A 22,395-nucleotide genomic window follows, 5' to 3' on the forward strand; every position below is an offset into this window, starting at 1 on the left:
GAGAAGACTTTGCCATTTAGAAGAAGGGGCAAGGTTTCGTCCTCTGTAGCTTGTTTGTGCTCTAACAGCTTGTGGAGTTCAAACAGAATGTTTTCTGTTACATTAACTGGTGTAATGAACTTGTTTTGTTGTCCTTTTTTCTGGGGCTCCAGTTGGATTGCTTCCGTGTGATTTACAAAAGCTTGAGTGGATCAGAGCTGTAAAATAATCAGCAGACTGTTCTGAAAGCAAGAGGCTGAGTGTTCAGCAAATGGCTGCAAAGTAATCTGTTTTACAGATAGCCTGAACGCATCCAGGGTCTCATGCGGAGTATACTTCAGCAGACCAGGATCTTTTGCTTAGGTTGGTGTGCACTGCAAACAGAACAGCAGTACCTGGAAAAACCACAAAACTTATTCTCATGTGTGTTAGCAAAACTGTCAAAGAGTTTAAGTTATTCTACTCCAGCTGGTGCTGATGAGGTCTGAGCATCCAGACTGTTGGAAAAATGCAAGCTGCCAAGAACTCAGGAGGATAAGAAGTTTAGAAGGTGGAGTGTAGAAAGATGGAGAGGATTGTTTACATAGTCTGGAAAAGGGTGTGTGATAACAGCTCAGGTAAACAAAAGTTGTAATCAAGGTCGTGACTGATGACGAATGCAGCAAAGAGGACTGAGAATTTGTAACTTTTAAAGTAATTAAGTGTCAGAATAGACTTGTCAAGGATGTTGAGGAATAGCCTCATTGGAAGCTCTTGAGAACAGACTAACTTAGTATGTTCTTACATTTAAAACTGATTAAATTAAATAAATGTAATCTTCGCTGCCTAGTATTTCTGTGATTGACTCATTAGCTTTGCTCTACAGCATGAAAAGAAATAGAGAATGGGATTTAGGAAAAGATAATGCTCTGTCATGGTAGAGGTTTATTTTAAATCTGAAGTAGTTTTATTTAAATATTACAAATTTAAATTAATTACAAGTTTACAGATGTTCTGCTAAAAACCCCTAAACATACTACATAGTTAAATCCTATAAACTTGATATTTTGCTAGCAGAAATTCTCCTCTCTGTTGAGCTACAGAAACGAGAGTGTTCAGTTTTCAAAATAATTTCTAACTAGTGGCTTGCTACCTAAGCTTACTGTGTAAATTGTGGTGAAGCTTTCAGCTTTTCAAATGGGTTAATGCTGCAGCTAACAAACTTTAAGCAATGTCTCCACAAAGTGGATTATAAGGCAACTTGAGTGTTAAACCCACATTTCTTGCTGACTGTAAGAACAGAGAATTAGTACCTTAATTCCTGTAGTTATAAGTTAACAATTTCAGCCCATTTATTTTAGGGAAACCAGCCTAGATATTTGATGTGATTACAGGGTAGGATTCTGATGAAAGTGTATGGAGAAGGTTAAAATAGGGATGCTTGTTAGTAAAATATAATGAGAGTAAATCTATTGGGCAGGCTACGAATCTGAACCCAAGCCTGATAGTTCCAGGGTTTTTATTTAGTAAACTCATTTAATCCAAAACTTGAATAAAACAGAATAACTAAATTAAATCTGTGCTATTGAAAACAGTCTGAGAATGTTACCTCAAGAATGTGACCTCAACTTGTGTGTATTGCTATTACATATTTTATGCATTCTAAAACTGTGACATTTTATTACATTTTGTCTTTAGTCTGTTTGGTTCTCCTGAAGTGAATCAAACTGTTCTGAACAACTGTGTACTCTGTGTATGTTTTCAGTGAAGGGAGAATCCATTGCTTGTGAGCAAACTTCAGCATTCCCAGCTTGTTAGGAGCTGCCGATTGCCTTTGCATTTCTAAAAAATGCAAACTTGCAAATGAGATTAGACCCCTTCAAGTATTTCTGTGTTCTCAAAAATGACACAATAAAAGCTCATTGTTAGTGAACACATCAGCTCTTTATGTTTTTTAAGTCAGATCTACTTTGTTCACTTGCAAATTACTGCCTTATTACACTCAGCACAAAAAAAGCCAAAATACTTAGGGAGCAATCAGGCTGTTGGCATCGCTGAATGTCTCGATGTTGTTCACTGAAGTCTGGGTTAGAGTCTTCATTGTATGCACTGATGAACAATCCAGAAAACTTTCTGAACTCAGTCCTTGGCTTGCTTCATATAATCTTTTGTGTTCATTTCCCATTAGTCTTCTTTGAAAGAAAAAAACCAACAAAAAAAAACTAACAAGCACCTCCCTAATTTAGCTAGCTTTCTAGAAATATCAGACAGATCAGTGAATCTGGATTCAGGAAGAAGCTGTCTTAAACATGGCATTTCTCTAAGAGTTTTGCCATCCTTACTGTGTTGATCTGGATACCAAAATGTATTGTCTTTGTGTTTCTTGAATATATTTGGTGGTGTAGTGAAGCCCATGTACAGTAGAACTTTCATGTGCATCCTTCTGTTTGTGCAACTGTTTTTAAAAGAAGTTATTTTAATCAGCTATGCCTTTGCAGGGAAGATTTTTATTCTTGGGACTGTCTCCCTTCATGTACCATCTGTAAAAAGTAGTTTTACCCTGTCTGTCACATTGTGAGGATTCATACAGTTTAAGATGGTCAAAAACACCGATCGTGCATGTGTTTTGCCAAAATGCGCAAGTCCACTTATCTTCTACCCAAAACCCAGTGATTAAATACTGTTAATCTTCTGATTGAACAAAATCATTAATCAGAAAATGCAGTTGAGGTTTTGTTGGCATATACCTGTACAAAATGCAGCCAAGGGTCCTGCATTGAGAAAACTTGAATAGAAGGAAGGGAAAAAAGAATGTCTAAAAAGCCTTTCATAGATGGCACACAAAAGCATGTGATTTCCATATTTTCATTTAGTGATGAATATGTGCTGTGGGCTGTGCATGGAGAGTAAGTCTAATGTTATACTGCACTGATGCTGCTCAACATGGACAGGATATCTGAGCTGGACGAAATGCTCAGTAAGTCCAGATGTGTCAGACTTAGTGCATAGTACTATGGAATGATTATAAGTGCTGTGATCTGCTTGTGTGCAGATCAGGTGTATCCAGAATAAAGCAACAAATATGCATTGACTGCAGTTAGAGTTACCAGAATCCTGCAAATGTCCCAAATCCTTGAAATAGTGAGAACTTCAGGGTGTTTGGTAATCTATATATGTAACAAAGTTAAAGCTTACAAACGCACAAACTTGAGTCCTCAGGAAAGATTATGATATTTACATCAGCAACAAGGAGCTTGTGAGGACTTCTGTATAATCAGGTTTAAAGCAGAATAATTCCCAAAGAAATGTAGGCTGTATGCTCGACCATTAACTTTACAATAGAAGGATAGCTGTCCTGGGTAGAGATGTCTTTTACTTAAGCAATACCTGCATGAATTATCAGCACTGAATCTGCCCCAATAAGCTGCATGTTCCACCTGTCCCTGTTCATTTGAGGAATCCGAGTCAATTAGGCGTATTGAAGCACATAAAATAGAAATTACATCATCCACCTTAAGGCTTTTTGCCTGTCTTCTTTTCCCCTGGCATTCTGCATGCTGACCTGTTTATAATTTGAGAATGTTACAACTGGCTTCATCATGAACAAGCCTTTTCCCTGAATTTTGCTGGAGCACTGATGCTATGTTCTTTACCATAAGGTCTTCCTGCTAGCTGTACATACAACAAATGCATCTACCCTCTGAATTACTTCTTGTCATGTCCTGACAGATTGAATAGTGTAGAGTGTGGATGTGACAAATTCTGCACTGTCCTCATTGCAGGTCACTTTACTAGGAATGTAATTCCCTCCATTTCCTCTGAGCTTGAGGTCTTTTGTCTCTCTAGGAAAGCTCTGAATGACATAATTCTGACAATACCCACTCAGATTTTCAGTTCTCCCTTACTGAGTTTTAGTCATGCATCTGGCTAAAACCAAGTCCTTACAAATGAGAGCAACTTGTTTGAACTTCTAATGAAAACATTGTGCTTAGCTTTTGTGCTGAGCGGTGGTGGAACCAATTGTTATTCTTTCTCAAGGTCAAATAAACATCTATACACTTCATTTTCTGGCATTGGGGTGTGTGTGAATCTCTGGTTTGAGGCAAATGAGCATCTGAGTAGCTGGAAAATAATAAAGGAGTTCACCTTACCATGAAAAGAGCTGGCCAGCAGTCAGAAGTAAATGAGTTTAGTTTAAAAATTCTTCCAGCCTTTCGCAGGACCACCGCAATCTCTTGCAAAATGCTGAGCAGTAATTCCCATGGTTTTGCATGGAGCACTTGCCTTCCTTTCTAGTGAGAATAATTTAATAAATCCAGTTTAATTTATCATTTGTGCTGTACTTTAGATAGAAAACCTAGAAAGTTAAATGGATGAAGGGTGTAGAGGGTAAATCCTATGAGGAGGGACTGAGAGGGCTGGGATTGTTTAGCCTGGAGGAAAGAAGGCTTGGGAGAGGCTTTATCACTCTCTGTAACTACCTGAAAAGGAGGGTGTTGCCAGGTGAGGGGTCAGCCTATTCTCCCAGGCAACAGGTAATAGAATGAAGGGACATAGCCTTAAGCTGTGCCTGGGGAGGTTCAGGTTTGACCTCAGGATTTGAATTTCTTCATGGGAATAGTTGTTAAACGTGAGAAATTAACTGCCCGGGGAAGTGGTGGAGTCACTGTCCCTGGAGGTATTCAAGAAATGACTCTGCGTGGCACTTGGTGCCATGGTTCACAATGTTGTAATCAGTTAGAGGTTAGATTTGATGGTCTCAGAGATCCTTTCCTAAGGTCTAAATGATGCTGTGATGGCCTTAAAAATGCAAATATCATTGTTAAAGTTTCAGTTTACTGAAATATGTTATCTTCTGATGGAGTTTTATGTCAGTTATGGCTGCTTGCATTTCACACCAAGATATGATGTCACTTGTTTATCTGTAAATGGCTTATTTCAGTGACCGATTCTGTGGTTGCTCATCTTTATCATACCTACTTACTGCTTCCTACAAGGCAGAAAAATATGTTAGCAAATGTTTGGTTTTCTGATTTTTTTTTGGGGGGGAGGGGGGTGGAGAAATGAGGGAGAAGGGAGTTTGTCAGAGCAGCCTCTAAGCTTTTGAACTTGTAACTCTGAGTACCTGGCTCTCCTTAGTAAAAGAATAAAGAGGAACAATGTTCTTTGAAGATGCAACTTGTTTATTTGAAATTTGCCTTTTTTAAATTGCATTTGTTGCAGATGCTTATTGTTTCCTAATAAATCATCTCCAGCACTATCCTTGATCTTCCCTGAAATCAGTGGCTGCATCTCTGCAGTTTGCCTTAAAATTTAATTGTGGTAAAGAGATTCAGAGGTGAACATAGTCATGTAGGATCTGAAGAGATGCAGTACCTTGCAGGACAAAGCTGACAACCTCTTGCTTTTCATTTGGTCCTGGGGCAACTCACTTGGATTGAAGTGCTCTATTTTTCAGTCTGTGGGACCCAGAAAACTCATCATGAGATAGTGTTGCTGATCCTTTGGCACAAGTCTGTTGACTGAAGGTTGTTGGAGGCAAATTATTTCACTATAGCAAATTGAAAGAAATGGCAGGGTTACTGTATAATGTGAGTGAAGGTAATGGGTGACCTGGAAGATAATGGGTAGCTCTTGAAGATAGGCTGCATGAGCAGTAATTAATACTGAATAAGAAAGATTTTGTGTTTCTCTCGTTGGAGAGCAGTGTTAAAAAAGGTGCCCTCTTCTACCACTGAGCATTCTTGTGGAGTAGGAAAACAGAAGTAGCATTTTTTCTTTGGCTCCAGCTTTACATCTGGAGATGTACTGCACACATACTGCACAAGGTGAGAGAAGCCTGTGCAGAAAATGTCTTGCTGGCAGAAGAGCCTTACTGGAGTAGTCATTAGGATGTCTTCAGCATCCTCTTCTGCATCAGATTTAGGTGTATTGAGAACAAGGCATCTGACCTAGTCTGGATTTAACATAAATGAAGTCAGGATTCAAAATAATACAAAGTTCCATCTCCCTCCTATTAAATTTCAAGTATATCACAATTGAAAACACACAGTTTGTTATTCATATGGTGGTGCAGAGGGTTAGAATTTAGCCAAATTTTCAATAGCTGAAGGCAAGTCTTAAATAACACTGAAACTTTTCTCCAGGATTTCTAGGGTAGTACAATTACTGGCCAAAGGCACTTGAAAGGAATATTGAATGTTGCCTTGTTAAATCACAGAATTGTTTGGGTTGGAAGGGACTTTTGGAGGTCATTTGGTCCAATGAGACTGCCAAGGCAGGGTCACCCCTAGCAGATTACAAAGGAACTTGTTCAGGTGGGTTTTGAACGTCTCCAGAGGGAGACTCCATAACCCCTCTGGGCAGCCTGTTTCATTGCACTGCTGCCCTTGGTGTGAAGAAATTCTTCCCTATGTTGAGGTGAAACTTCTGTTTTGGTTTATGGCCATTGCTCCTTGTCCTGCTGCTGAAGAGTGCTGAAAAGAGCTTGGAACCCTCATCTTGGTACCCACCTTTGAGATATTTATATGTATAAACTGCTAAGGAAAGCAAAACTTCAATATTGCGGTCTCTTTTTTGAGGTATATTGTGGATAATGAAGTAAAAGAATTCACACAGTTTTACTAGTGGAATAGCAACATTCACAAATATTTCACAAATACAGCTTGATTTTTATTTTTTACATATTCCTTTCAACAGAAGACAAAATATTTTGATACCTTACTGTTGCAACACAAGCTATTCTTGTGTCATACAAGTCTCTAGCTTTGATTTTAGCCCACTGGGTTTAATTCTCTAAAGACAGAACTCCTCTTTCCAAAATTGCTTCTTTTTCAGTGTTACTTATGAGTGGAAGTGGAGTATCTTTGTTACACCATAACCATGCGAGAAATAAAAGCTTTTTAGCTCATGAGGGACAGCTGGAAGCTGACTGAGAAACTGTGCTTAACTTCTGTCACATACAGTATTCTAGAAATTTTATCAGTAGCCTTCAAACCAAAGTAAAATGTTACTCCTTTTAGTAAAAGTGAAGAATTCCTGGTCTGGTAACTGTAATCTTGAAACTTAGTCTGTTGTTACGCTATTCCAGTGCACAAGAGCAAAACTCTTTGAAAGTACACTGAAGTGTTTGTATGAAGATTAATAAGTGACAAGCAAAATATCCCTTAGACTTTACAGAGACCGCAGAAGAAGTCTATAGCAAAGGTCTAAAGTTCAGTCCTTAAATCTTTCGAGTCTGGAGTGTCCTGTTCAGGCCAGTGGGGCTGCTGCTGCAAAGAGCTTGTGTAAAATGCTGATTTCCACACCAGCTGTGTGTGCTCTATACGCCCTCTTTGATTCTGGCAGTGGGCAGTTGTCCCCCAGGGTTTGATCAATTCACTATGTAAGGGAAGGTTTAGTATCTGAGAGATCTGGTTTGCAAACTCTTGTGTTCCTCAGCATAAAGCATCCAAATGTGGAGTGAAATAACAGGGATACTGCTGCCAGGGTGCCAGCTTTTCATGCCTTACAATATGGCTGATAAATATTATTTCTTTCAAGGCCTGTTTCCTGCCATTTTGAACCTGGCCAGCAATGCTCACATCTCCACCAATGCCACCTGTGGAGACAAGGGACCGGAGATGTTCTGCAAGCTGGTGGAGCACGTCCCCGGACGGCCCCTGCGCAACGCCCAGTGCCGCGTCTGTGACAGCCACAGTGCCAATCCCAAAGGCAAGCTTCACATGTTTTGGATCTTGTTTTTTTCATGAGTTTGTGTCTTTTTTTAACCCTTACCCTTGAATGCAGAGTGTATTGGAGTCAAATGTGTTTTGGTTTTAGTCTGTCGACTATGGGAGTGCAATTACCTTGGAGCAAAAGGCTGACAAAGTGTGAGCACCATGTATCACCAATGAGCACTGCAAGATCCAGTGACAGCCTTTTTGTCTGAGGGCAGATTTCAGCTTTTACTTCTTTATGACAGGAAAAGATTGTTCTCCGTGTGAAACAAATATGCTGGGTCAGAAAAGTTCAGTGAGATTTATTTTCAAGAGATGTTTAATTTTTTTGCTTTGAAACAGAGCAGCACCCAATTTCCAGTGCAATCGATGGTACTAATAACTGGTGGCAGAGTCCCAGCATTCAGAATGGAAGGCAGTACCACTGGGTGACCATTACCTTGGATTTAAGGCAGGTGAGTAACATTTATGTGTGCATCATTAATTGGATGTAGGATACAAGCCAATACAAACTGATTGCAGCTCTTCTGTGTTTAGATTTTAAAAAAACAGTTTTTAGTAAAAACTATCTTCCATCTGTACCAATTCCTTTGTCTTGGTAACTTTCCTCTGCCTAACCTTCTGTCTTTTCCTCATGCTTCTGTCTTTTCCTCATGCTTCTGTCTTTCCCCCATGCTTCTGTCTTTCCCCCAGCACTCCTATGATACTGTTTTCCTCCACCTTTTATTTCTTAAAAGTTGCTTGAAGTGTGTGTTTTCAAGGACTTATTTTTAAACAGGAGTATTTTCAGGGTATTGGCCAAAGCACACATTTTATATGTGAGGATGCATCTGACTGATTCTGATCATCATCTTGTTGGAAGGAGCACTGGAAAAACATGTTCTAAACTATATCTTCTAAGAACTTTTCCTGTCTGCTGTTCTGCAGAGCTGGGGTTTAAATTTCTGAAACAATGATTTGTGACCCTAGGGAGTCTGGAACTGTCTGGGCAAAGTTGTTTCCTCTGTTTTGGCCACTCTGTATGGCCAAACTTGGAGGGATTTATCATTCTTAGACAGGAGCATGCTAAACTGTACAGGGAGTTTGCTAATTTATAAGTTTCTCTGCTAGGCATGAGAATCAGAAATCTCCTACCCTGCTCCAAGAATAGATAAAGTAATTGGTGAAGAGATTAATTTTTCTTGGCTTTTTCTGATTGTTTTGCTTTGAACAGATCTATGTGCTGGCCTACCTAAGTTGTTTGAAAGTCATAGCTCAACAATTCCTTATTAATATGGGGATGCCTCCCAATTCTGGAAGAACAGCTTTATTACTTACTAAGAAATGCTTACTTGAGGTGTAGAATTGGTAAGAAGCTTCTGCAGGATCTCTAGACCCTGCTTAAAAGTCATTTTAAAGATTAAAACAGAGGGTTTAACTTTGATGTTTTCCAATAAAGCATAGATTAAGCAGGTGCCTAGTTTACTCTTTAATTAGAAAGCAGAAATGTTAGGGTAATGATCACAGGGTGTCTTTTGTCAGTGACAGAAGGTTTGGATAGGATGTTAGTGTTGTTTGAAGAGTTAACTTTGTGTTTGGTTTGTAAATGGACAAACAGGAAAGAAAAATGAAGGAGGAGGTGATGCCCTTAGTTTTTATCCTCCTAGAACAATTTCACTTTGGAGACAGACCAGCTGAGCTGCCCTCTGAATCATTTGTTCTTCAGTCTTAGTGCTGTTGATGTTTCAACAAATACATATCTTTCCTCTCCTGACCCATGCTCAGTTTCACTAATTCGATTTGAAAAGTTTCCCCTAAGGGGCCTTTCTTCTGTTTTCCCTAGAGAGTTTGAGAGAGAGAAGGCATCTAAGGCTATGCAAACTGAATGTAAATTACTGCTCTGTGAGAAAGGATTTGGTTAATAGAGATGGCTTGAAGTCAGTGAGTTATTAGAGCTGACTTGGTGTACTTACTTGAAACGAGTCAGCACAAGTAAAGAAAACACAAAAGAAAAGCATATAAAGGACTTAGTTATTTTAGCAATTGTTTATTTCATACATTTTTTTCAGAATTACTTAAAATAGGACCTGTAAAAATATTCCTGAAAGTCAGTACCAGTGTTCAGTATAATTTGATCATCGATACATTTCTTTTGCATTTCAAGCATTGTGCATTAAATCTGTCAAGTACCATAATAAAGTAAACAATTCCATCAACTTTCATTGCTAGAGAATAGAATAGATTCACATTTTTTTGTGATGTTAAATATCATGTCATTAATTATGAGTGTTTTTTTGTGCAATTATCAGAATTTCTAGGACTAAGAGGAATTGATTTTTTTCTTGGGATTATTACTAAGGCACAGTTTAGTGATATAATCCAAGCAGTTGGGTTAGTAAGTGCTGAAACATACACTTGGGTGGCAAATATAGGGAAGATTCCCAAAGCTGGTGAACTCTGACTCCGCACCAGTTTTCCTAGGTGAACCTCTATGACTATTCATCTCTTGGCTTCAAGTTGAAGGGAATAGAGGATGTTCTTTTAGGATATATTCTACCTTGTTCTTATGTATTTAGTCTAAAATGAGCTGTACTACAGAGTAGTTTGACGGGATCTTAGTAAGAAAAGAAGGCTAGCTAATAAAATTGGCATTGAAATTGCTGTTTTTATCTTTCTCCTTTGCAGAATCTGTGCTATTTGTAGCTAATATAGCATTTTAGAAAGATAGTGGATGCTTATGTTATGATTTTCTAGCTCATACACATCCTGACAACTAGGTACATTTGCTCTAGTGTGCCTTTCAGTCTTTCCAGGACCCACATGTATGATAGCCTTTCCTTCCCATGCCCTACACCACTGCCTCCTCCTCCCCCTTTCCATTAAATGTATGGCAATGATCCAGAACTGGGGAAAGAGCAGTGTAGCAATGAGGTGTAGGATTGATGTACAAGACACTAAGATGTGATTTATGACCTTGTGCTTCCTACGCTGGTAGTTCTACAGAAACAAAATACACAGCAGTGGTTTTCTATAAAAACAGTATTTTTTTTTGTCTGAGTTTGACTCCTCTGGGCAGTTGCACTGTGAAATTACAATTCTAATAAATCCTGGCTATGATACATTTTACTGGTGTGATTGAGCCAGCTGTAAAATATTACTCTGTGACACCATTAAACAAAGATGACTTACCTCAGTTTTATTACCATGCTTTGGACTTTTAAAGGTATTTAAATGAACTCTGTATCCTCAGTGTAGCAGAAAGGCAGATGTTGGTATATCAAAAAGTTCTTGAATTGCAAAACAAGACTAGTTCTTGTTGGAAGACCCATAGTATCATGTTGAGTTGAGAAAACAGCTCCACTTCTGATTAAGTCATAGCTTATGAATATTCTATGAGTGCTGGATTACCACTTGGAGGCTGATGTAGGAGTAATTTGTAGTTTCTGCTATTACAAAGTAAAAAAGAATGTAAATATTATAAAATGATTTTTCTAGAGCTTTCATCTTGAAATCAATGGGCAAGAACAGGTTTCTGTAACAATACATGGTTTGCTGATGTCAAAAAAAGGTATTCTGTTGATTGTACAGGACTAATGCTGATTTATTGTATGTGGCAAGCTTTCTTAAAAGACTTTTGTGGCCTTGTAAAACTGACATTGCAAGATTCAGGGTGTTCATCTGTATATTCTTACGATAAAATTCTCAAGTAAAATGAATTTCCCTTCAATTCCAAATTAACGTTTGCACATAATGAATCAAAATCTTGAAGAAAAGATAATTAATGAGACCAGAAGTTCTTCTGGATTTAGTGTATTTTGCACTTTTAATGTCACAGAATCGTCACAGAAAAATATTGCAAACAATTGCTAGGCTTCACAGTGTCTAAGAAGATGAAGTTGTCTTTTAACTCTTAAAAAGATATTTCTTTAAACAATATAAGCTGGTAAACATCCCTTCATCTAGTCTCCCACTCTGAGAGTATTCAAGAATGATGCATTTGGTGTTGCTGGATCAGCATTCAGGGAAAGAAAGTTTTTAGAAAGTCTAATTAAAGCAGAAATCTTGTTTTATTAGCATTGCAGCTATGAAAAAGGTTTTTTAGTAGAAGTTTTTTGGCTGATCTTAAAAATCAGGATTGAAATTCCTGTAAAATGGCACTTTTAATATATAGCTTGGGAACTATTAACTTGCTCTGACTTGCCCTTTTTGCCCTTGTAGTTCAATAAGGCAATTAGTTCTGAGCAAGTTATACAGTCAAATTAAAGTATACAAATCATTAGCTCTTGCTCAGGTTTATCACGTGGCTGGTTGGCGGGTGCTGAACGAACATGGAAAGTGATAAGAAACTGCCATTGATGTTCTAACTTGAAGAACTTATAAAAGTCAAATTCTTTAAAAAGTGCTCAAGGGAAAATCAGTTTTCATTACATGGACTTCTTGACCTATTATGGGTTGCAGAGTCTGTGGGATAGGAGGTCTATTACAGATATTCCTTTAAACATCTTCATCTGTGAACATTGTGAGCACTTTGGTCCCTTTCTCCAGCTTCATTCCCTTGCTGGGAAACATAATCCCTGGGAATACAGGTTGTCCTGGTAAGCTGTCTTGTGACTTCTCAAGTCTGAGAACATTTAAACAAAATCCTTTATTTATTTATTTAAGCTATATTATTTTCAGGGGCTGACAAATTTTCCTGAGGTTGTTGTTCTTCATTATCCTGTCAATTTGCCTGTGAAGTAAAATGGGATACCTGTGAGCTATGTGTGTACATGGAAGACTTGAGAGGAGATTCAGTTTGTTGAATTGTGCATTGAATTTGTGCACAGTTGCGGTGAAAATGTTAATATTTAACTGTCTTTTCCCTCCACTCCCCCCTCACCAAGGAACTTGATATTTAAAATAAGTTTAACTTGCATAATCTTGTGAATACCTTTTACTGCAGCAGTTAGTTTGTGATGGAGGATAGCTTATTGTTACTGGTTGGAACTGGATTTAAAACTAGCCACATCAGCTGCAGACTATAATGGGTCTTGAAAAATCTCAAAGTAATCAAAAGTAGATCATTTGTTGTTCAGCCAACTGTGTAATAAGTAGGGAAGCAGTTTAGTTGATGACAGTAAGCAGAGTGGGGAAAAAAAAAAAAATAAAGGACAAATGAGAGTTTTTGAGGGAGATTTTTTACCACGGCATTTGAAAAAGGTTTGGTTCCAGTCTTGCATCTTTTATGTATTTGAAAAAGATTACTGACTTCAAAGGAACTTGGAAGTGCATAGCTGTTTCCAAGCCCAGTCGATAAAACTTTTCTAGTTTTAATAGTTTTGTTATGTTCTCATCTGTGATGGAGGAAATACCCATACAAGCAACTCCTGTCACATGCAAGTGTATTCAGGTTTTGGGTACTGAAATGATGGTACACCAGATTCTGCTTGGTCATAACTGAGTGCAAAGCTCAATACCACTAACTGAATCAATGAAATCCAGATTGTGTGTAGGGGGAATATAGTTGTTTGGTTTGAAGTCTGCCCAAATGGTGTACTTTGTTCCTTTAAAACCATGTGTTTTGGCTTTTATTTTTCAGCTGAAGATTGTTGGCATGATGTAGGTTTTATTTAAAAGGCATTCCTCTCTTCATGGAAGCTGAATTATAATTCTTGATATTCATTTCACTTCGATCAAATTTTAAGGTTAGGTGAAACAACAAAGGATTCACAGACCACAGAGAAATTTTATTTCCAGGACTGACTAAAGAGTGAGCTGGCTTCTCCTTTTGCCTGCATCTGCTTGCATTGCTGAAGGGTCACAGTAAAATCCTCATTTTCTGTAAATTTTCATATTTATTGCAACAACTAGAAATGTTCTATTTGTATCTGACTGATTTTAACAGGATAAAACTGGAGTGCCTGTAAAGAAAGTCAGACCAAATGAACATTGTAGTTTAAGTTGTCTGATATAAAAAACAGTAAGATTGTTTTACTTTTTAAAAGTTATTATATGTAGTAAATCAATGGAAGATAAATATCACCAATTTTTTTTCTTCTCATGTGTCCAAGATCTCCTAATCAAAGCTTTGTTCACATAAATAATATTTTGTCTCAAAAGTCATTTCCTGAATTGATACACAACACAGTTACTATTTATTTTTGTGAGTTTATTTCCCCATTTCGCAAAATCAAAACCTGCTTTCATGTGGCAAGTATTGTTCTTGCCCTGGCTTTAATCTGTACTACAAAAAAAAAAAAAGTCCTAAAAATATAAATTTATAATGTATGAAAGGACTGATTGCAGCCAGATTGGAGCTCAGCACAGTATTAATACTGCACATGCAGGCAGGAATTATGATGATAATAGCAGCCAACCAGGCAGCCTGCTCAAGTGGACCTATATTTCTCTGAGATGGCTGAAAAATACAGAGTTTTTCTTTCATCTAAACCTGGCTTCTTACTCCAGTGTATATGAAACATTAAACTCCTCTATAGAAGTCTTATGAGTTTGCAAATGCAGCCTTTTTGAGTGAGGTGATGTAGCAGGTACTGGCTAAGGGAGAACGTGGTGGCTCTGCAGTAAATGCTCTTCAGTGTTCATGTCTGATGCTCTTGTGAGCTGCAGGCCAGCGCAGGTTGTCTGGCTGCATGACAAGATAATTTAAAAGGTGATATGAACTTAATTACTGCCCTGCCTTATCACAGAAGTGCTGAACAGTCCTGTTGTGTGCATGGGAATTTCACTTTGGGTTGTCAGAAAAATAGTCAAGATAGCTGCATAGTTCACATACATCTCAATGTTACTTAAGAATATTAGCTCTTTTTATCATGGTTATTTTTGTCACATTCAGCTTATTTGTCTCTGTGTATTTTTAGCAGTGACTGTAAGTAGTCTTCTGCTGAAATAACTTCAACAAAGGGTGAAATTGTAATGCAAAGAGCTTTTCAACATAGGGTATAAAAAGTTTTTCAGAAATGTTCTTACAGAGAAGATTACATTCCCTGCTACATTGTAAACCAAAGAGCTTTTTGGTCTATATCTATAAAAAAACCTCACAAAAACAACCAACCAAGCACTGAAAACAAACAAGAAAACCCAACCAAACTGTACTTTTTTGAAGCTCTCAGTGGTTCAGAAAAGCTAAACATTTCCCACAGATTGTTATACCCAACTAATTCTGAAATGTGCAGTATAGATATAGATTTCAGCTATTACATCAGCACAAATGGATGCCCTGGACACAATTAGATGGACCTCTAGTCAAACATTTGTGCAAAAAATTTATCCAGTTACTTTACCAAATTTTACCCTCTGCCCAGGCAAGCTGTATCCTGCTTTGAAAATTTAAATTTATTACCCAGTTGGCTTCTGGTGGTGTTTTACAGTACAATGAAGTGTTAAAATTTTCTTCTTGCATTTTTTTTTCAGGTCTTTCAAGTTGCATATGTCATCATCAAAGCCGCTAATGCTCCACGACCTGGAAACTGGATTTTGGAACGCTCCATAGATGGCACGGAGTTCAGGCCATGGCAGTACTATGCAATTAGTGATACCGAATGTTTAACTCGTTACAACATCACACCAAGAATTGGGCCCCCAACTTACAAGAGGGATGATGAAGTGATCTGCACCTCCTATTATTCCAGACTAGTTCCCCTGGAACATGGAGAGGTATCTTTGTGTTTGTAGCTTCAGTTTGTGATTAAGGACATGGAGTGATAGCAATCTGAAAACATGTGAACTGCAGTTACAGAATATATCACCCTCAGCACTACCAGGTCATCTGTTATTCTTTTAAATAACATTATCTTTCTATCATGTAGTATAGCAAACTTCTACATCTTGGGATGAAATGTGTCTTTGGTTCTATGTGTTCCCATTACTAAACTCTTTGTTCTCTCTTTCCATATGATTTGATGGTAGCAATTAGCTGTGAATTATTAGTTCCTTTATCCCGAAAAACTATAACAGAGACTCTGTGTTCTGCCAGTTTTTTCATTTAGTAGAGAAAACTCCTGTGTTAGGAACACCTGGTTGTGTGAGATAAAGCAGCTAACACTGTTGAAGTGCTCAGCACAGCTGGAACTCCTAAACAAGCCTTGGCATTGTTTCAAGGATGCAGCATAATTAAAAGGGCTACGAGTTGTGCAGTCTTGCTGTTGATTGCTCTTTCTTTTAGTAAACTCTATTCACGGTACTTGTGTAATTTATTATGGAGAGACAGCCACACAATGAAATGATACATTAAAACCAGTGGTTATTCCATCGTGAATGCTATAATGTGTGACTGTGATAATAAGTGTGGTGTTATCCCATGGAGGGTGCTAGTAACTCCTAGCTTCATAGAAATCAATATGTTTTTATTTCTTGGTTAAAAAAAGGATTGGACTGTGTGTAGACATTCACATAAAATTAAAACTAACAGCAAGAAAAAAAAACCCAGTGAAATTCAGTAAAATCACACTTACTTTAATTCAGTGTTTATTGCAGTGTTGTGAGCATGTGATCAATATAAAATCAAAATAAAACTGACAGATCAGATGAAACAAAGAAACCTAAACCTGTTTCTCCATACAATGAACCAGAAAACCCTTATTGACTGTATAGGAGGTTGACTGTATAGGAACAGTGCTGCTTGTAATGTACATTTAGTAGGCTGTAAAACTACAGCTCCTGGGATACCAGAAATTCAATTTAATGACTTTTTTTCCTCATTCTTTTTTTCCTGATGGTACATATAATTAATTGGGCTACACTATCAAAACACTGGGGTTTTTTTCTGAGTGTGGTGATGGAAAAACATAACACAAAAAAGTGGAAGAATTAAATTTCTGTCTTCTATGAAGAACCTCAGAATCTTTTAGATTGGAAAAGACTTTTAAGGTCATTGAATCCAACTATTACTCCTACTAATAAGGACTAAGGTCATTGAGCCCATTGAGTCCTACTATATGAGTTCAGCATTGCCAACTTCACCCCTAAACCATCATAAAGTGGCACATCTTCATGTCCCTCCAGGGATGGTGATTCCATCACTTCCCTGAGCAGCCTTCTCCAATGCTTGACAATCCTTTTTATGCAGAAAACTTTCCTAGTTTCCCATCTAAAACTCCCTTGCACAATTTGAGGCTATTTCCTCTTTATCACTTGATGCCTGAGAAAAGAGGCCAATCCCCATTTGGCTACAGCCTCCTGTCAGGTTAGGGAGTGATAAGGTCACCCCTGAGCCTCCTTTTCTCCAGGCTGAACACCCCCAGCTCCCTCAGCTGCTCCCCACAGAACTTGTGCTCCAGACCCTTCACCGGCTCTGCTGCCCTTCTCTGGGCACACTCCAGCCCCTCAATGTCCTTCCTGAACTGAGGGGCCCAGAAGTGAGCACAGGATTTGAGGTTCGGCCTCACCAGTGCTGAGTACAGGGGGACAATCACTGCTCTGCTCCTGCTGGCCACACTGCTGCTGACACAGGCCAGCAGGCCATTGGCCTTCCTGGCTACCTGGGCACAGCTGGTTCAGATTCAGCTGCTGTCAACCAGCACTGCCAGGGTTGACAGTGCTGGGTGACCTCAGCTGGGCAGCTTTTCTGCTGGGCAGCCTTCCAGTGACTCTGCCCCAGCCTGCAGCACTGCCTGGGGTTGTTGTGACCCAAGGGCAGGACTCAGCACTTGACCTTGTTGAACTTCATCCAATTGGCCTCAGCCCAGCAATCCAGCCAGTCCAGATCCCTCTGGGGAGCCTTCCTGCCCTCCAGCAGATAAAGGCACATACATAAAAGCTGTCATTCACAAAGGACAGGCTGCTCCCTTGTAACTGAATTGTCTGTCAGACAGGAACATTGCCTGCACAGAATATTTCACAGTCTACGTTAGTGAATCTTGAAACTCCATGGAAAATATATGTATTTAGAGCTTTGTAGTTTGTTCTAGCCAGTCTGTTGCACTTAAGAATGGCCCTGCAAATCAGCTGATCTCTGTAAATGCCTGCCTTGTATGCAGCATTTGCTAGCATCTCAGTTTTCTGCCATCAGCTTGGAATGTCTTGATGTGAAATAACTGTTAGGGTAAAGAGACCACATATCTAAATGTGGATGCCATTAATAACATCCTTTATTTTGCCAAATGTGACATTCTGCCAGTTTGGCTGCTAGGTTTTTCTCAGGTTTGAAGAGATATAACTGCTTGTTTACCTGATTTATACTGCTTGAAGATCTGCTTTTGGCAATTTACACAGTCAGTTTATGACTCATGATGAATTGTAAGGCTTCAGCTGTAGTTGTTTGAAAATGGTCTTGAATTATGAACGACAGGTAACCCAAAAATACATAACATAGAAATATCAGTGTGTATAAGCTTATATAAGCAATATATTAGACAAATGTAGCAGTGTACCAGGAGAATCATGGCATTTCTTCTTTAGTATCTTAGTCACTGTCCTTTCTGTTTCTCCCTTTTTCTGCTTGTTAAGATTCCTCTACAGTCTCTATAAAGATTTAAGTGTATTGTTACAGAACTTCTATTAATAGAATTTCTAGACAGTAGAATTTCTACTGTTCAAGCTTTAAACTTTAGAGTAAAAAAGTGAGTCATAATTTATATTTCATCACTTGAAGGCACTACTTTTGAGTAATGAGACTATATATTAGGCAGGAAAGACAGTGTAGAATGAAGTGGCATGTGACACATGGCCAATTGGTTGGGACAGGCATTTTTAAATGTCTGGTGTCTAAGTGATAAAAAGCAAGCACAATGTGTTATAAATTCTAGTGCCATGGTTGGGTCCTGTTGTCTTTGCTGAGAAAATCAAAGGATTGCAGCAAGCCCAGCAAATTCTATGTCTGTACTGAAAAGCAGATGAAACTAGGATGTGGTGAGCCATGCTGAAGTTGTGCTCGTCTATAGTTGAGTATATATGTGTAAATTCTTTTAAGTAAAAGGAGAACAGTGATATTTGAATATTTGACCAACAATTTCTGCCTTGTAATTCCCAGCAGAAAACCCAACTTGTGAATGAATATGTCACAACCGATTTGCCTGAAGAAAACAGACTGAGATGTGGTGGGCATGTTCAGTCTTCAGTTGCATAAAACATGGGTACAAAGAGGAAAAACATTTTCTGCATGTCTGTGATAGGATCCAAGAAGAGTTTTGAAATTGCAACAAGGAAAAACATGGTTTAAAGATTAGGAGCATTTCTAACAATAAAGCTAAAAAGGCCTGGAATACATTGCCTTGGAAGGTTGTAAAGTCAGCACCAACACTGGTCTTTGAAAATGCGTTGGTCAAACATCTAAAAAAACTCTAAATCCTGCTTTAGCAAAGTAAATGGACTAGAAGAATTATCTGTATTTCTATGAGAGCTGAATATTATATCAGGTGGTGCTAATTTGCAGGATAAGACCTGGGAAACATTTTGGTTTTCATAACTGTTATTCTGCAGTTGAAAAATGGATGGGGTATCAGAAAAATAGAAATCTTTGAACACGCTGTGTTAGGATATTAAGAAGGAATGGTGTTAATCAATAAATGTCAAAATTAAAATTTTGGGAATGTGACCTCTATTACAAGTCTGTAATGCCTTTTAAATAACACAATTACTCCCTAGGGAGCCCCTATCTCCATTAGATAATTAAGATTTTTTTAAAAATAATCATTTAAAAAATCTATAACCTGTAGGAATATTTTCAGGGGAACAATTTGACAGTACTGGACAAAGTTGAAACCATCAGTTCAAGAGTAGTTTATGAGACACAATTACTCCTCATAAATGAGAATATGTCATACACTCTGAAATGCACCTGACAAGCCCAAAACTTGACCCTTTCTTTGCTATGGACACCAGGTGAACTGTTGAACACTTGTTCATTGTCTGTAGAGTAGGATCTTGTTTTTCTGTTTTTTACACAAAATGGAGCAGGGACTGTGTGGTCATAGGGGACTATATCCTAGTGTGTTCCTAAGTAGCTCTGGAAAGAAGAAAAGGGCTGTTGCCAGAAAAAGCTGTGCAGTTTCATACCAAAAGTCATCTTAGTGGGGCCAACTGTAATTGTGCAAGAAAGATGCAGGTCAAATGAGTGGGTTTGTTTTGACAACTTGCTTTCAGTTGTCATCTGTGTTGGGCTTCCCACATCATTGTCTTATCACTGAGTACTTCTTGCTGATTGTGCAGCCCTGTCACTGCTAGGAGTAGAATTAATGACCCCAGATTGAGAATGTGGACCAGTTTATGATTTGTAATAAGATCTTTGTATTTGCAGAGAAGAAATCTGTAAGGACAAAATTGAGCTTATGGCCAGAGTTACATATTCTATCTCAATGAGGGAGAGGAAGGAAGACTGCAGGACCTAGGGACTCACCTTGATACTGCACCTTGGTTTTTCTCCTTATTTTATCTCCACAAAAGCCCAGGAGACTTGGGACTATGAAACCACTGATAATGGTGGTTTCAGAACAGTGTGACTCAGGCAGCAGGAATTTTACCTGCAGACAGACAATGGGGAAATAAAAAGAACTCTGGGTAGTCTAACATGTCACCATCCTGAGTTGTTGGGAAACAAGATAAGTTCTGTGGTTTTGATTCTCAGACTAATGTTTATTGTGGTAAGTGAATCACGGTGTTTGTGACTAAGTCAGCCTTTCTTTCCAGATTCACACCTCACTGATCAATGGTAGGCCTAGTGCTGATGACCCTTCACAGAAGCTTTTGGAATTTACTTCTGCACGATACATTCGCCTGCGACTGCAGCGTATTAGAACTCTGAATGCTGACCTCATGACTCTCAGCCATAACGATCCTAAGGAGCTAGACCCCATTGTTACCAGAAGGGTAAGCTGATTATTCATAAATGGTATTCAGGATAGCTTGATGGGAGAGTCTATTCTGACCTATTTGAGAAGGAGAAATACTTAATCTATGTCATTCAGAGTGGCATTAGTAGATTTTAAATAATTCTTATCTTGCCTTTGACACCATGAACAACAATATCTTGTCACAAACAGCTTTTAGAAAAAGCTTTTCAAGATAGTTTTTGTTTTAATTTATTTGTTTGCATGAATGATTTGTGCTAGAAGCAGTGTTTATAATGCTTTATCGTCAAAATACAAAATGTGGTTTGGCTGATGGAGATGCCCTTTGAGGTTGCTCTTGACCCCACTGCAGTACTTTCTGTGGTGTATCATGGATTTCAGGACCCAGTGCTGTGGTTCATAAACATAATTATTTGAAAACATTGCTATTATGAATTTTCATGTATTATAAGAGTTTTCTTCATTTTTTTAAGGCTGTTATAATCAATTGTTTTAGAGCTCATAAATTAATGTAAAATGTTTGTATAGAATTCTGAGGGCATTAACTGATTTCCAGGTTTGCTACTGCAACTGTGGAAACTGAGCTCCAAGCACTTGGGCTGACTTCTTCAGGTTCTCACATAAATTGGAAGTCTCAACAGTTTTTCAGCTGGAAAAGGATTTCTGTTTTGTATATTGCCATTTTGACCATCTTAATTTGCCCACGATTCATAGGTTAACACTTCAGAAGCTTCAAGTTTTCCTGTGAAAGTAGTTTCTGATGAGGACAGAACATAAAAAGTGTTTCCTCCTTCCCTTCCTTTGTAGGTCCTTTTCTTGAAAAACATTTGCAGGCAACTCTTCCTTGTGCAGTAACAGGATCCTTGCAGTTTGTGACTTCTCTGATACAGGCAATCCTTGTGCTGCTTGGATAGCTGAGCACAGAAGGGAGGAAGCAACTTGGATTTGGTCAGGGATTAATGGGTGCTTTCAAGGTGTCCTTTCAACTGCAGCATTGTAAAGTGTAAAATCTGGATGGTTTGCATTTTCTGTCAATGCTAGCATGGAGACTGCAAGAGCAGAGTATTGGACAGCTGCTCCAGCTGCGCCTTACTTGTCAATAGGGAATTGCACAGCCTGAGAGGTGAGATGTTCCCACAGACCAGGCTGGTTGATATTTAGATCTATTGATAGTATTGGCATATCAGGACATACACCCCAGAAAGAAAAGTTTGACATGGAGGAATACAAACAGACAGCTGGGAAACAAGAATTTGGAGGCCAAGCACTGCCACTGGTTTTGTAACATACACAGTTGTGCAATCCAGGGCTTAGTACTTCTCCACCTAGCACTGCTTAGTCCAGTTTTACATGAAGAACTGCACATATTGGCCAGGTTTCCCAAATCCTGATGTTTCACCTTGAGTCTCACTTTGTTGTGCAACCAGCTGCAACAAAGATAACCACTTCCGGCTTTTTGGATGCTGTTTTTATTGGCTTTGAAGATCTTGCTATAGTTGTTGATACCAATTATGTTTACTTTCCTGTACGTAGTATTGAAAAATGGCCAATTCAGATTCTGAGTGTTCAACAGCACCTTTATTTCTGTGTTCTTTTTATTTATTTCTGTCTGTAGCATTTGATTATTACTGGTTGCTCATTCAACTCCAAGCTGCACACAGCTGCTGTGAGCCATACACTGGCAGAAAATAAGACAAAGGACATGTAGTAGGGAATGCAGTGAGAAATTAAATTCTGCTTTTGTCCTCTTCCTTTCTCAGCTTGAACCTCCTTCTTTGTAATTTAAGACTTACTGTTCATGGTAAGTCCCTGAATGATTTTTGTAGTTCAAGCTGATAACATTAAAAATCGTCCCAAAACAGTGAACATAAGAAATTTAAGACCATAAAAAAATAAGTATGAAATCAAAGAAGATAGTTTGCTCCAACTCCAAGAGTCTTCAAAGCAATAACAGTCCA

At 38.4% G+C, this 22,395-nt stretch overlaps 1 protein-coding gene across 1 annotated transcript in view; it reads left to right on the forward strand.

The window, feature by feature from the left end:
- The first annotated feature begins 2,901 nt into the window (after positions 1–2,901).
- The window catches only part of LAMA1 (laminin subunit alpha 1), an 83,837-nt gene continuing 64,343 nt past the window's right edge, over positions 2,902–22,395 (forward strand). Inside the window, exons 1-5 of the mRNA XM_058024531.1 lie at positions 2,902–2,935; positions 7,501–7,671; positions 8,019–8,131; positions 15,066–15,308; positions 20,277–20,456. Coding sequence (XP_057880514.1) covers positions 2,902–2,935; positions 7,501–7,671; positions 8,019–8,131; positions 15,066–15,308; positions 20,277–20,456 — 741 coding nt within the window. The remainder of the gene's footprint in view (positions 2,936–7,500; positions 7,672–8,018; positions 8,132–15,065; positions 15,309–20,276; positions 20,457–22,395) is intronic.

Source organism: Melospiza georgiana, chromosome 1, assembly GCF_028018845.1.
Source record: "Melospiza georgiana isolate bMelGeo1 chromosome 1, bMelGeo1.pri, whole genome shotgun sequence".
Lineage (NCBI taxonomy): Eukaryota > Metazoa > Chordata > Aves > Passeriformes > Passerellidae > Melospiza > Melospiza georgiana.